The sequence below is a fragment of the Habropoda laboriosa genome, unplaced genomic scaffold (assembly GCF_001263275.1).
Source record: "Habropoda laboriosa isolate 0110345459 unplaced genomic scaffold, ASM126327v1 scaffold124, whole genome shotgun sequence".
Taxonomy (NCBI): Eukaryota; Metazoa; Arthropoda; class Insecta; order Hymenoptera; family Apidae; genus Habropoda; species Habropoda laboriosa.
The window spans coordinates 1169572-1184183 of record NW_017100265.1 but is presented as its reverse complement, the minus strand read 5'-3'; the positions used below and the strand labels follow the sequence as shown (position 1 = coordinate 1184183).

General features: G+C 32.1%; 2 protein-coding genes across 2 annotated transcripts in view; both read right to left on the bottom strand.

Annotated features, from left to right (window-relative positions):
• LOC108573136 overlaps positions 1-730 on the bottom strand; it is a 1246-nt gene extending 516 nt beyond the window's left edge. The window contains exons 1-2 of the mRNA XM_017935513.1: positions 665-730; positions 158-367 (exon numbers count right to left, since the gene is read on the bottom strand). Of these exons, the coding sequence (XP_017791002.1) occupies positions 158-367; positions 665-730 (276 nt within the window). The remainder of the gene's footprint in view (positions 1-157; positions 368-664) is intronic.
• Positions 731-2819: 2089 nt separating this feature from the next.
• LOC108573155 (ubiquitin carboxyl-terminal hydrolase 36) lies at positions 2820-7146 on the bottom strand. The gene is made up of 8 exons (XM_017935540.1): positions 7003-7146; positions 5882-6423; positions 5667-5774; positions 5354-5580; positions 4877-5275; positions 3859-4805; positions 3600-3740; positions 2820-3168 (listed from the first exon to the last, which is right to left on the bottom strand). The coding sequence occupies exons 2-8, from the start codon at positions 6375-6377 to the stop codon at positions 2820-2822; spliced, it is 2667 nt and encodes an 888-aa protein (XP_017791029.1). The 5' UTR covers positions 6378-6423; positions 7003-7146.
• Positions 7147-14612: the final 7466 nt, after the last annotated feature.

Genomic DNA, 14612 nt, shown 5'->3' with positions numbered 1-14612 from the left:
AATTTGAATAATTTTTAAATTTGTACAATATATTTTTCTTCAACAAAATATTTGATCGTACAAGAATAATATAAAATTTAAATAAAATGAATGTAAAAAATGAAGAAATATGATTTAGGAAACGAAAAATGTGTTTTAGAAATAAAACAAATTTTACCCGACGATTCACCGAAGTCCATGAATTTGCAATTTGATCGGCAAACAGTTTTATTTCATTTTCTGCTGGTTCATGTGCCTCAGCTAATTTCCATAAAGAATCAAGTTTATCCGCAAGCCCACGCGATATATTATGGAACCACATGAGTTTGGTATCCAATTCATAATTGATTTTTAAATTATAATTATTCTCTATTCTTAAGACTGCTACCTAAATAAATGTTGATAGTCCTATGTTGTGTTGTTTGTCTTTATTTACATTTTTTAAATTATTTTTTTAAGTAAACGTTAATGCACTTTTCCATTTCTATATATTCACAAATCATGGCTGTCAATTTTTTTTGTATTGTTTAATAACTCTTTTATACTAAGTAATTGAAACATTCATCTTCCAAATCAGTACATTGTACAATCGGATTTTTATGGTGATACTTTATTCAAATAAAATTAACGATCATAATTAATATGAATATATTCCGAGCATGAAAGGGTCAAATTGCTTACTCACATTTCTTTTGAGTGTTTTTATGAGCTCGCTATACGAGGCTTCTTCTTTTTTTACCAGAAACTCCATTTGAAAAGGATGGAGCAGATCGAAAAATATGCAGAATTACCTTTTTACAAATTATAAAGATATAAGATAAAGATAAAAATAGATTACATGTGTCTACAGACTTTACAGAATCTCTGCTTGAAAACGCGATAGTCTTTTCTTTCTTTATGGTATAAATGAATTGGTTTCTATGGATTTATCATCTATTTCACTCTGTCCATATCAATAGTTCGGATGTTGTACAAATGACAGTTTCCATTTTATTTATGATACTTAGTACATAAATTAAATCTGGCGTTTACCGCTATTTATCGCTGTATAAAGCGATATTACATACGTTTACAATATCAGACGTATCGATTTTACAGAACTCCGAATCTTGTCCTTCCAAACGGTACATGAATTTATACGATGCAAAGACCATTATTATTATATCTCAGCGGATGCAATAACATCGTGCTTAATATAAGGCTATATCACGGTAATTACAGTATATTTACCGCAATATCAAGCTAATGTGATTATTAAATTGCGACTAATATTTACTATAAAGATACAGGTCCAGCGTGTATGCTTTGAGTCCATGTACCTTCTGAAATGAAAAACATTGGGTACCATAAAATCAGTAATAATCGCCAGATTTTAACGAATGCTTGTTCCTTTCTTTTGGCTTGTACTTAACTTGTAGAATGATATAACGAGGTATTATATATAACGAGCAGGCGATACAGCCAGCTTCTTTTTATACTTGGCTTAACAAATTATCTATGGCTTTGTAACTTTTAATGCTCTATGAAAAGTCCATCATATTAAAATTCTACACTTACCTACGTAATTTACAATTTCATTTTAAACTAATATATCAGTAACTCGGTATTATTAATCCATTATCATTAAACACTTTTCATTCAATTATGCACAATTTCCATAATCGCTCTGGAATTATTTTAATGTATATGTATAACATTTAAAAAAAAAGAACTAAAATTGCGTGTATTCAGGGGTATGTATATTCATCATGATTTGAGAGAAATCATTTGCTTACTGATTAATCACTGCAGTTATTATGAATATATTTCTCTTCAGTAAGCGACAATGAAAACTGTTTCTTCATGAAAACGTTTGATGTGCAATTGAACAAGATTTACTCCTTGAATTCGTTCTACTACAGCTCAAAGAGGGAGGAGTATCTATATTAATTAAAACAAAGGACGGATTATTATGTTGCGAAGAATAAAAAATATTCTCCAACATAAAATTTTAAAAATATCTTCCACTCAATTGCATTTTCATAATGTTAAAACTAATTTATTTTTGTTTATAATTTTATTTCTTAATAATTGCATGCACTTTTTTTATTTGAAAATGTATAGATCAAATTTTATAAACAATTAAACATATACCGAGTAAAGATATGCGAGGGGAACGTCTCGTTCGCAATTTTAATTAAACGATAGTATCAATGTAACGCAAGTAACGTAAAATTAATATAAAGTACTTGTTATAAATTTTTGTATTATCCTACAATATGAATGTTAAATTACTTTACGATTGCGTAATTCAAATTAAATAACAAGAACATAATGTTACATCCACAACTAAAGCATAAAAAGTTTATCCAAAAATGTTTTCAAATTCCTAGCAATATACTGTTTAAAGGTTATTCATGTAACTTTTAAACATTGCATCCATACATAGCTTTTTCAATATTTACGTATGTAAGTCTAAATGAGTAACAGACATATCATATTGTTCAATTCTATAACAAATTTTTACTCCGTTCATACTGAACACAAGATTGGCAGAGTTGCTGATACTCATCCCCCATATACCGTATGGAACAATGTGTCCGTAGACAATGATAAAAAGTATATTAAGACTTTGTCAGGAACACGCAAGGTTGTTACAATGCAGTTTAGCGATTCATTAGAATAAGTGTTGAACAATTATTTTCAACATCAATTATCTAAATCAACACTGCCACATCTGTATTTCAATTTTAACATATTGAAAAATTATAATTTGCTTTAGCAATTGAAAACTAACGAAGTCTTTCGACATCGGATTGCTTTCGAAATTTTTTCCCAGTAATTTGTCTCTTTTCTTTATTTTATCCTCGTTGCCAATGCGCACGAGAATGATTATATCTGTAATGCGGAGGCCTATAATTTCTACCATGCCGCGGTCGTGGGTGGCTGGAAGTATTATAATAATGTCTCCGGTAATAACCACCGAGAGATCGGTTCCACGTTTTGCCATTTTGGTATTCTTGGAATAGATTATATCCTGAGCTACTTCTTTCTTCGTATGTCCGATGATCTTTTACTTTTTTTACTCGACCTCGATCTATTTCTTCGTCATCTGTATTGAAGTGTCGTTTACGTTCTTCCCTTCTATCGTTGTCAACTTCTCGATCTAAATGTGTCCTGTTGCCATTCCAATTTGTAACGGATAAATTTCTACAATAAAAACGCTACTATACACAGTTCTTAATTGATATTTTGCCTTTTAATGCTACTATGCATAACAAATTTTGTTTAATAAATTACAAAATATAATCTTTATAATACTGACTCAGCAGAAGTATAACAGTAAATATTATCAATTTCACGACTCGAAGATCAGGTGTTACATTTTGTAATATCTACAATTTACCATTTAAAAGCTTATGAATTTAAAGTATTATTAAAAGCATTAATATCTTGTTAAGACTTTGGACTGGATTTTTGGTTTTCGGTCATTTGAATGCATAATTTTCAGTTCTTCGGTGTTTGTTCTATTTTTTTGTACAGAATTTTTCGACTTAGGACACGAGGATACACGATGACTTGGTAAGGATTTTGAGGGAACTGGATTCAATTTGGTCTGTAATGGATTTCTTTTGCTGTACTGACCCGAAGAACTGCCATAGCCACGATGAGACATCTTTAGTAAATGGGAAACTGTATCGGAACGATTCGTTCCATTAAAATCCCTTAATGCTGCAGCACTAAGGGTGGTATTATTCTGACTAATTTTGTTAACATCTTCCCTATAACAAAACAATGATTAAATACGCATAAATATGTATTATCTACATACGCTCACAAGAGCTACATTAGTTATATTCCGTTTATTTTATATTATACCTAAATTATAATATAACTTACTTATCAGTCACAGACCATCCATTAGGAGCTGTAGTTGATGTCGAAGAAAACGTATCTTTTGAAACTTGCCAGCCTTTCATACTACTACTTGCAGCTTTTGTGACTACTTTTTCTTCTTGTCCTGTTTTTACTCTAACAGATTGATACCATTTACTTTTAATATTATTACTACCATTCTCCGTTTTACCATTTGCTTCTGATTTACCATTTTGATACTTAATTGTATTTGTAGTGGTGCTACAGACAGAACCATTTTGTGTTTTTGTACACTGTGTTACATTAGTTTGGTTTTCAGATACTCGACTGCCATTTGCCTTTGATATAGACTTTTGCACTTCTTTAGTATTAGCAATTATTTTAGGTGAACTACTTTTTACTGGAGAATTTTTTTGTGTACCATTAGTACTGCCAGGAGAAGTATTTGTTTTTGGTGGAGTATTTGAACTTGGATGATTTTTTACAGTTCCTATATAACTAATATCTTCTTCTTCACTGGATCCATCATAAGGAACCAAACTATTTCCATTTAAAATTTTTCCATTTTTAATGTGCATAATTAATCTTGGTTGAGATTTATCTTGTAATTTTTGCGGTAATTGTGGTCCGATAAAATTTGTGTTCTTTTGGGTGGAACATTGAAGTCCTGTGTTTTTATTTGTTGACGTTTGTGAATTAGTTTCTAAATTTTCAGTACTGTCTTTAATACTGCTTGTTGATGTACCATTAACTGATCCATTTAATGAGAATAATCCAGATGTTGATGCTTTAGGAGTTATAGTTTTATTCATAGGACTTCCTGGTGAAGATAATGTGTTGTTCACAGTTATTGTACCATTTAATTTGACAGTCTGTTGCGTTTGAACCTGAGATTGTGTCTGTTGCTCCATTTCAAAAATCATTATATATGCATTTGTACTCAGTACATTACTCAAACTAAGTGGACGAACCTATGTAAAGGGTATTGCTATTAATATCAAATAAAGTGCTGAATAATTAAAGCAATATTATTGATACATACGCAAGAATCGTCAAAGGAATAATATTGGCCTGTTGAAACCTTGGCAACCGCTGTGTAATGCCCACAATTTACTGATGGACCCATATGTGTAACCATTGACATAAGTTTATATGTAAGTGGTTGAATAGGATCTCCTGGTTCTCTCCAAAGGTAAGGGCCCATATCTATAATTTGCTTGAAACCTATATGTTTAGATATTTTTCCTCCTAGAACACTGAATCGTTTTAGTTGTACACAAAGCACTTTAGGAGGTCGTTCTAAGCTAAACTGTTTTGTAGCAGGAACTCTTCTTTTACAAGCCTCACATTTATAATCATTGTTATCTAATTGTTCACGACTAAAATAACTACTTAATGCTTCATCCAGAGTACTTGCTTTACGTATATCGACCAATAAGTCCTGTGGAAAGATAAAAACACACTTAGTTAATTGTGCACTTAGATAATTGTAGTTATATATAAAATTTGTTATATATACTTGAAAGTGTTGAAAGGTAGTGGAAACATGCCGACATTGTAGGCACTTTACTTCGGTACGAATATAGCCACCAAAAATTTGATTAATGGGTGTTGTTTCTTTAGAATAATTGTCTAGTTTACTGGCTTTATGTCTTGCTAAATAAGCTTTCTCCATGCCTTCTAGTAAATATCGTAAAAACTCGTGAGCGTCTTCTTGCTGCCCTGGTACCATGGTTCGACAAATAACTAATAAACAAATATAAAGAGTGTATCATCAAGTATATAAGGTTTAATAACAATTTATAAATACTGTATAATTATGAAATACTTACGTTTTAATTTGTTATACACATAGAATGGCTTAATAGCACATCCTGACTTCTGATGGCTAAATTGTAGAGTTTTAGCCACTGCACATGTAAGGCACTCTCCACCTCCATCTAAAACTAACCTATTATCAAAATACGATACAAAACTGTGGGATTATAATCTCATTTTTACAAGTTTACAAAATGTAAAGTGTAAATTACAAATTTTAAAAACTTACCATTTTGTTCACATTTTGATGTGTGATGTAAGTCTGACAATAACCAGTTAACAAGTGCTGGTACGTGAAACAGAGCTTGAAGAGTGCTGTTTAAGTAACATGTATTTCCAACATTGTACATGCCAGCTCCAACTGGAAACGTGCCCTTCCATCCTAGACTAACTTTCTTTGGAGAATATAAAGTAACAGTTGGTTCTGGTAAACTGGGTCCTTTGGATACTTTATTGTTTCTTTTCATATAATTTGCTCCATCTTTCACTTTATCATCTGAATTTTCTGAATTTGGTAAGGTTAATACAATGTATTTGGCTTTAAGTTGATCCAAAATTGTTGTTTGATAATCATCTACTTCTTTGTACTGAATTTCTGACTGAATAATTCTTGATGCACTAGTAACTAAACTTGCTGACAAATCATCGGATGTTTTAGATTGGCTAGTTTCCAAAGTACGGCGGAGTGTAGCCGCAACTGGGTCACAAATGCTCACAGCAGGCATTTTTATTTTATTTTACTTTGTGGTAATCTTGTATTGTTTATTTTTCCTGAGAAAAGATCATGAAATTAAAAACATTATTTCAAATTACAAAAGAAATATATGTTCAACATTAATGAAAAAGATAAAAATTTCAATTTTTGAAATCTTCCCTATTAATTTAAATACGTAAGTAACATAAATCGTATAAAATAAATAAAGAAATAATTCACAAAACTTTGTTATTAAAAGTATAACGGATCACATTATTATTTAATAACATGTAGTTAAACATAATTATTACGCAGATCACTCGAATAGTTGTATTAAGATAAACAAAATTCTTTGTAGCACAACAATTAGACGCTTTTCTTTTTCTCACTTAAGATATATATGATACCTACTATAAGCGGACGGATTCCATAGATATCGAGATAAAAAGGTTAATTTTACTATTAATTCATTTATGATCACACTATTAACGATGAATTGAAGCAGAAATACACAAATTATCCAGTAAAAAAGAGAATGAAACGAAATTACATAAAATATTCTCTGTAATTACACGACATAAGCCCCAACCTTTAACGGAGTACACTAAAAGCACGCGGCGTGCAATAGATACCGCGCCAACAGATTCATTGTTTACCTTTTTCTTGTGATTATACACGTTATAACTCATACATATTATTTTTAACAACGGTGCAGTAACACATTTCACATTATAAACGATATTTTTTGACCACGACTTCGTACAATCACAATGCTATCGATTAATTCGAAATTCCACGCGCTTACGTGCACCGAAACGGTTACCGGATGAGTTTAACTGAGGGCGCGTGTCTCCGGCCACGAGTCATTTTTTCCCGCGTACTTTGTTACACTTACCCTACTTGAGTTTAATTCACACACAATAGCGACAATAATTTCAATAATAAACACTGTTAAAATTAACATATGTCAATACTACACGACATTTTTAAAACTATTAGTTTTGGGCATGCGAAATCAAGGCCCATCCTCTATCATTATGTCAGCCATTTGCAATTACATCGGTGGCCATTAAACCTTTTCCGTTGGGTTCTATGATCTTATCGAGGGCGCCCGAAACATAAAACCTGGTTTTCATGTATATTCGTTATAATTATAAAATCACTATTGTAACATCTCTAGACGCCACGGACTTCTTAGGGGGGCAATTGCGGATCCCTCAAATTCCCCAAATTTCTGAGTGGTTCGACGGTAGCCATCAGATGTCTCCACAAATCTTATCAAATCTTCAATTCTCTGGCAAGGGCTCACTCCAGTTCTCGTTCCTATATGTGCACATGCATTCAATATTTATTCAATTTTCTAATTTTACCTGTACAGATTAAGAATATAATTCATTAATATGTTTATTGTAACTAAAACCAGTATATAAATAAAACTAAAATGTTATAATTACAAATGAAATATTTCTATATAGGTTTTTGAATTTTATTTATTTTCGATTTTATATTCTCGCAGTACTTGTACTTAGTACAAATAAAAGTTGAGAATTATCAAGAAAATTTCTTAGTATCAGCGTATGAATTAACAGTTAACTTATCATTACTGTTAATAATATATACATAAGTATAAATACATATAAATTTGTTACGTATGCAACATTTGAAATTGATAACTTATTTTAGAATTATGAAAACAAAGCCTATATGGATAAGTTTATCTTTTATTTTATGTTTTATGCATTATCTACATGTTATTTATACTATGAAAAAACAAAGTTGTGATAAAAATTTGTTATTTATTGACAATTCTACTATGAATTCGTTAATTAGATTTGATGAAACATTAATCATTGATAAAATTTATTCCTAACTATTCTTATATAATTAATGAAGAAATGTCATATCTAATAAACTTTTTGTTTCCAATAGACAATGTTTCGTACAATTAAGTGACGACTACCATTTCTTGAAATTTAAAAATTTTAAATGTATGTATTTTTTAAATATTTCTTCATTTCTTGACAATTAGAACCATAATTTCTGTCGTAATAGTATCTTTATTAATCGCTATCGATAATCTTTGCATACAAAATATACAGATTAACACAATTTTCAAGCGACAAGGTAATAATATTCCAGATAAAATATTTTTAATGTATAATAGCCATTAGTAGCAGTTTTAATACGTTTACGATGGCGAAAGGGAACATCGATATTTGATTACATTTACTTTCTGTCTTCACTTTTCTTTTTTTTTATTAATGAATATCTGAATACTATACAACAATAATTTATTTCTCTTTGTACTTTTCTAAAAGAAATTCGAGTTTCATCTCAAATATACATGTACATACTAAAAAGTAACGATTAAATCATATAATCGATCACGATCCGCTTGCTTCTAAATGAAAAACCTGATCGATTAATGTTAATATTCTTAATCATACTTTAGGAAATCTGCATTATTTCTCAAATACTCTCTGGCAGTGATAAAACAGACTAAACTTTTCGCTATGAAAAGTTTGCTTTATCCCAGTTGGTTCTTGAGAGCCACTTTTACTATGTAACTAATCATAAGCCTTCGACTATACTATTAAATAGGGAAGAAACTCATTAATCAGAACTACAGTATATAATTTTGGAACATTTCTTTACCGTGTGTTTTGAGATTTGTGTTTATAGAACGATATGTAATAATGTTGGATTATGGAAACAATGTCGGGTGGATTTTTTTTATGGATATAACGATGAAAAATTACGCCATCGTGAACGTTTTATCATTATTCCATAAATGTTATTGTGATATCTCTAGTTTTAAGCTTATTGATAGAACTTTCTCGATTACGTGTACTAATCGGCAATACGATAGTGTATTCGTACCGTTACAAAATTTTTTTCTTGCATTAAGCCGTTTTTCGTACGTTTTTGTGTGACGTATAGCGCCTCGTTAATTCGTATCTGATAAATTTGAGTTTCATGCCGAAATTCGGCCGCAGATTATATGAATACACAGTTAAACAACTTTAAGGGAAAATTATGATCAATGGTATTAATGTAACGTTATCGATTCAATGTTCGATGCTAATTTAAATATGTTAAATAGTAGGAATTAAAGGTACACGAATGGATTATAAATAAAAATTATACTGATCAGCACGTTTTCAAAGTTTCTCTCGATAACAACCACTTTTATCAGACACGAATTAAAAACCATCCACCAGTAACTCTAATTGAAATTCGTCTTAATAATTTCAGCGTGACATCCGAATTGGTCATTAAACGGCTACCTATACAATAAGAATAACAATAATAATCAGTTTTACGGCCATCGAATATTCCCGATGACCAACAGAAAAGTCATCATTGCGCGTTAATAAACTCAATCTATCCCTGTTTTTTTTATCACCTTTATATCCCTCTGTTATATACCCTAATATTTACAGTAAAAGTACTCGGCGTGTACCATGGTGTTCTATGGAGTAAGCCGAAGATGTACGCGCAATATTCCTTCAATTCCTTCTTTCTAGCATTAATAAGCGACAAAAAGAAAAGCTTTGATATTAAAAAGAGACGAATCGTGTGATGATATCGGCATTCGACGGCAGAGACGATCTCATAGAGCACCATTATAAAAACCCTTACAGCTAAGTGTGTGCGTTGAATGACTTAACATTAAGCTGGATAGCAATGTGCAACAAGGAACCATTTTTTTCTCTCTCTATCAATTATTATCATAAATATTACTATAATGATCTTATACAAATAAAGATGATGAATATTTATCGTAGAAATCATATAATTCTTATTATTACGCGTTAGGTTCATAGGTTAGATGCGTTCATGATAATTCGAAAAAGTAATTTTGCTGAAAGATATGGAATGAAAGAATACCGATTTTTTTTTTTTTTTGTTTTGAATACATAATGCTCAGTACAAGTTTAATCAGCTTAATCTTTTTCCTTAAAGTTAAAAAATATTTTTTTGTACATTATACGTATGATTCTCTCCTTGTTGCACCTTATCCAGATTCGCTTTATATTAAGTACTACCATGGGAGTAATATCTTGGGGAGAAATACAATATCTTAAAACGATTAAGCATCAGACAAAGAAGGAAACGATAAATTTGCAACTTGAAACAGAGAGAAATCATAATTTTAACGATGACAATGTGCCTATCGTTTTTTTTTTTTTTCATTTTCACGTTCTACAACGAAACGAATTTCACCAAGAAAAGTGAAGAATCCGAATTTCACGAGACGATTTCCCCCAAAAATATTTCCATCACCTTTTCTCCTTATCTATTACAAATTACCTCTCACATTCGAAAATAATTGCTTGCTCGCCTAGAAACGTATTCATATTTATCCCTCGTCGAAACTATTTGTCTTCGCTAACTCTTCCTAAGATATATATATTTATATATGTAAAGGAAGCGGACATCTTACAAATTAAGGCAAACGTCTCTCACTGTAGAAGGAAATCTCAGCGAAATGGGATGTCGTTCTTTCCCTTTTTTCTCCTTTTTTTTTTCTCTTTTTGTTTGTTTACTCCTCTCGGCTGTATATACTAATGGCAATGAAAAAATAGTTATCTACGTATCGCTTGCTCGATAGATATGTTTCCTTCGAAATTCATCGCTCGTTGCTAAAAGAAGAAACATATAATATACGCGCTGCCTCATTGATCCCCGACTGATGGGATGAAGTAATGCTCATTTCATAAATCATAAAGTAGAATCGATTATTTTACGTAATTCAGTTAACTGTCATCGTACATGTGTCGATGTTAGATTAATTTGTTACGAAACAGTGAAGTGCAAAGTTAATAAATTCAACGTTTGCTACTGCTATACACACTTCTAATAAAAACGTTATGAAAGAAAACATTAGCGCGGATCATTTTGATCGTGTTCATCTGATCAATCGAAGATCAGAAAGAATTTTTGTTTCGGAACCGTGTCCATTGTCTGTGAACGAAATGAACAAAGAAAAAAAAAAAGAAAAAGAAAAATTTGCAGGCGTGAATTTGTTTGTTCATGAATTTACTTGAAATAAACGCTACGTCCTCTATCCACGTTCTATGTTTCCTTACTTAACTTAGTTACGTTATCGTTTACGCTATCGTTTAACCTTATATCGCTATCGTTATGATTATTAGCGATTGTTAAAAATGAAACCGATCGTGTTATTCTGTGAGTTTTACGTAAAGAAACGTGGTTCGATTAAGCTGCGTTCACTTACTTTGTTCTATTTCTCGATGAAAGAAGGTGTAATGCTACTTAAACGTTTACGCTGCAAGTGCGAATTTGTCGTTCTTTTTTTTGTTTGTTTGTTTTGTTTCTTGGTTTAAAAGAGAGAACACCATGCGCATCGTTGTCGTTAGCCGACGATGAGAAAATTGGTAAAAATCTTGAATGATAGACTTTTCACGATGATCGTGTGGTCGGATACATTCTACACGCCAAGGCGACAGTAGTTATCGTTCGATATTAAATAGATGAAATATTAAAGAAATATCACATAAAAGTTCGAATTATACGTATGAAATTTGTAAATGAATCGTGCATGTTGCAAATCGATCATAACATCACCTTCTGCATTGTCTATGGTTTACGAACTACAAGAGAAAATTTTGATTTAAGTGCACGTTCTCATCAAAACTACCATAATGAATTCGTTTTTAAGCTGTCCTCTCTTGACGTGTGATTCGTTACGATAATTAGCCCGTTTTCTTACGACCATCTTGACCTCATGTATGTGCTGAGTATATGTGTTAATGTTAATAGTTCAACAATTAGAATGATGAAAAAATGAAATCAGCATAAGTGACTATCTTCTTTTTTTTTTATTTTTGTAAAATATCGCAGCGATTTTCTTCTGACGTTGTCATGTATAAATTTTTCATTCCGTTTTATACATATATATTATTTATATTAAGTATCTAACAAAAATATTAGTGTTAAAATGAAACTGATTTTGAGTATTTTCGTAAATTAGATTCTCGTAGAAAATTTTTAACAGTAAGATACCCTTAATTCTCTATATGTATGTTATTTAAGATTTCAGCCATTAAATATAAAACGATCCTCTACTATCGCCTAGGCGTATAGCGCGAATCGAAGACTGATACATGAAACTATCAATCATATTACGCATGAAATAGAAAATGTAATATGATTCTAACAGCCTTTCTGGGATCGATACGATCGTTTTTCTCGAGCAATCATCTTTAAATTCGACAATATTTAAATCCACCTTCGAGAGTCTCGTTCACTTCACCATCTTTTTAAGAATACGAACGAGCAGCCTTAACGCCTATGGACTAAGCCTAAACATCGATTTATGTTTCGTAATATGAAGCACATCATTTATTAATATTCCTCTCTCAGTATATTTCAGCGTTCGTGGCCTCGTTGTCTAGCCGCGACGCGTTCGATCCATCGAGTTTCTTCTAATTGCGTCTGAATAATCAATGAAAACCACGAATTTCTTCATAATCACTCGTGGAATAGAATGTCATATTATTATATTCCACAATTTCGCTTAATGGACACACACAACGAAGAGGAATCGCGTCACATTCGTCTTTGTCATCTCTTTATGTGAATACGATACATCGTTGCGCGATGAAGAATCATTAAAACCCTCATGAAATCCTTTTTTTGGTGAATTGTGAAAAGAATTCCGCACGAACGATGCTGCGCAAATCAACAAAATCAACAAATCGGACTCACGGTGAAGTACATATACATAAATTCTGTCATTAACCTAAGTACAGCCACGATTCTCGTATTATCTGTATTTAGATGTATCTGTCAAATTAGTTGTTGATTTAAACGATATATGCATATGTATATATCTATACACGTAATGCATATCGCAAACCTCTCTCCGCACTTTGTTCCTTAACTCTTTCATCGAATTTATCGACCATAAAAATATTTTATGAAATATATCGTCGCTCGTAAAATTCACTAGCAGCTCACGAAGTATCTCAAGTAGGTTCGGCTCGGTGTCTATCCCCCCCCCCCCCCTTTAATTTAATTCTTTTTCTCTTTTTCGAAACGTATCTCATCGAACACAGACAGTATTGACAAGACATTCGTGATAATTTTGCAGGAACTCGATATCCGAAAGTAAGTATCATTCTGTGTGTATTCAGTCGTTTCGTGTGTGTGTGTGAGTGAGTGTATGTGCTTTTTTAGAGGAATAGATGGATGTTAAAGAAATCATGCTAGGTTAAAGTGCATCGCGAGTGAGAACACGAAACGCTGGGGATTTACCCATCATCGATGACATGATAAACGATGCTACTTTGTCGTCAGTATCGTAATAACGGTTCAGTGAAAGAGTTTTCTAACACGTTTTGTAAATTCCTTTTCATCTAGAGAATCACGGTAAATTGGACATCGCTTCTTCTTTCGTTAAGAAGCTCTTTCTTCGAACCATCGACTCTCGTGTTTCGATACTATTTTCAATACGAGAAATCTCCTCTCTCTCTTTCTCCATCTCCACTTTTCTCTTTCTCCAAATTCGTTTACATGCTACTATTTAGTACTCGAAGATATGTGCAAATACATCATGCGGTGATAGATACTTTGTGTGAGAATTATTCACTTAAATGTATTACTGGCAAGTGAACGGGCATCGAGGCCCGACTAAAAATATTCTACGAGTATCTGCCGGGTGTTTGTGACTGTTAACAAGGCCGCTCCAAGCTATATACGTGATTCGCTTGATCGTTCCTAAAATCACATTTTCAAGCCTCACGCGTTGTCGATGCACGAAAATTTATCTATCCTCTCTCTCTCTGTTTCCTCGCGTTTCATTCTTTTCTCCTCCCCTCCTCTTTTTTTCTTTTTTGCTTCGTCGCTGTTTTCTCTCCCTCGATAAAATGTGTGTGGTTGCAATGAATGTAATTCAAGTGCCGTAATTAATCTAAATTTTCTCATACAAAAAATTTTACGATATACAACTTGTTTTTGTTCTTTTTTTCTCGTCCGCGGCACATCGACCGATCGATCTATTTTTAATAACGTTTTAAAGGGTTAACGTACTTGAGAGTCAGACTTGTATCTTGGCGATTTGAACACAATGAAGTCTCGAACGAAATTGCTTTTTTGGTCTCTTATGTTAAACGGTGTCCTGAAGAATCGAAAGCTTCCAGTGGTCGTTAGCCGATGAAGCAGCCTTTAGGGTGTTTCTCACGACAATTCGATTATTTACCGTCTGCAGCAAAATTTTCAACCGATCTTTCTCCCCCCT

Bases quoted from the DNA above. Each gene is read 5' to 3' on its own strand.
- LOC108573155 (XM_017935540.1), bottom strand. From the start codon at position 6,377: ATGCCTGCTGTGAGCATTTGTGACCCAGTTGCGGCTACACTCCGCCGT. The intron at 3,741-3,858 runs GTAAGTTATATT...GTTTTGTTATAG, and splicing joins GGATGGTCTGTGACTGATAA to GGAAGATGTTAACAAAATTA. The intron at 3,169-3,599 runs GTACAGCAAAAG...TTTTTATTGTAG, and splicing joins TATGGCAGTTCTTCGGGTCA to AAATTTATCCGTTACAAATT.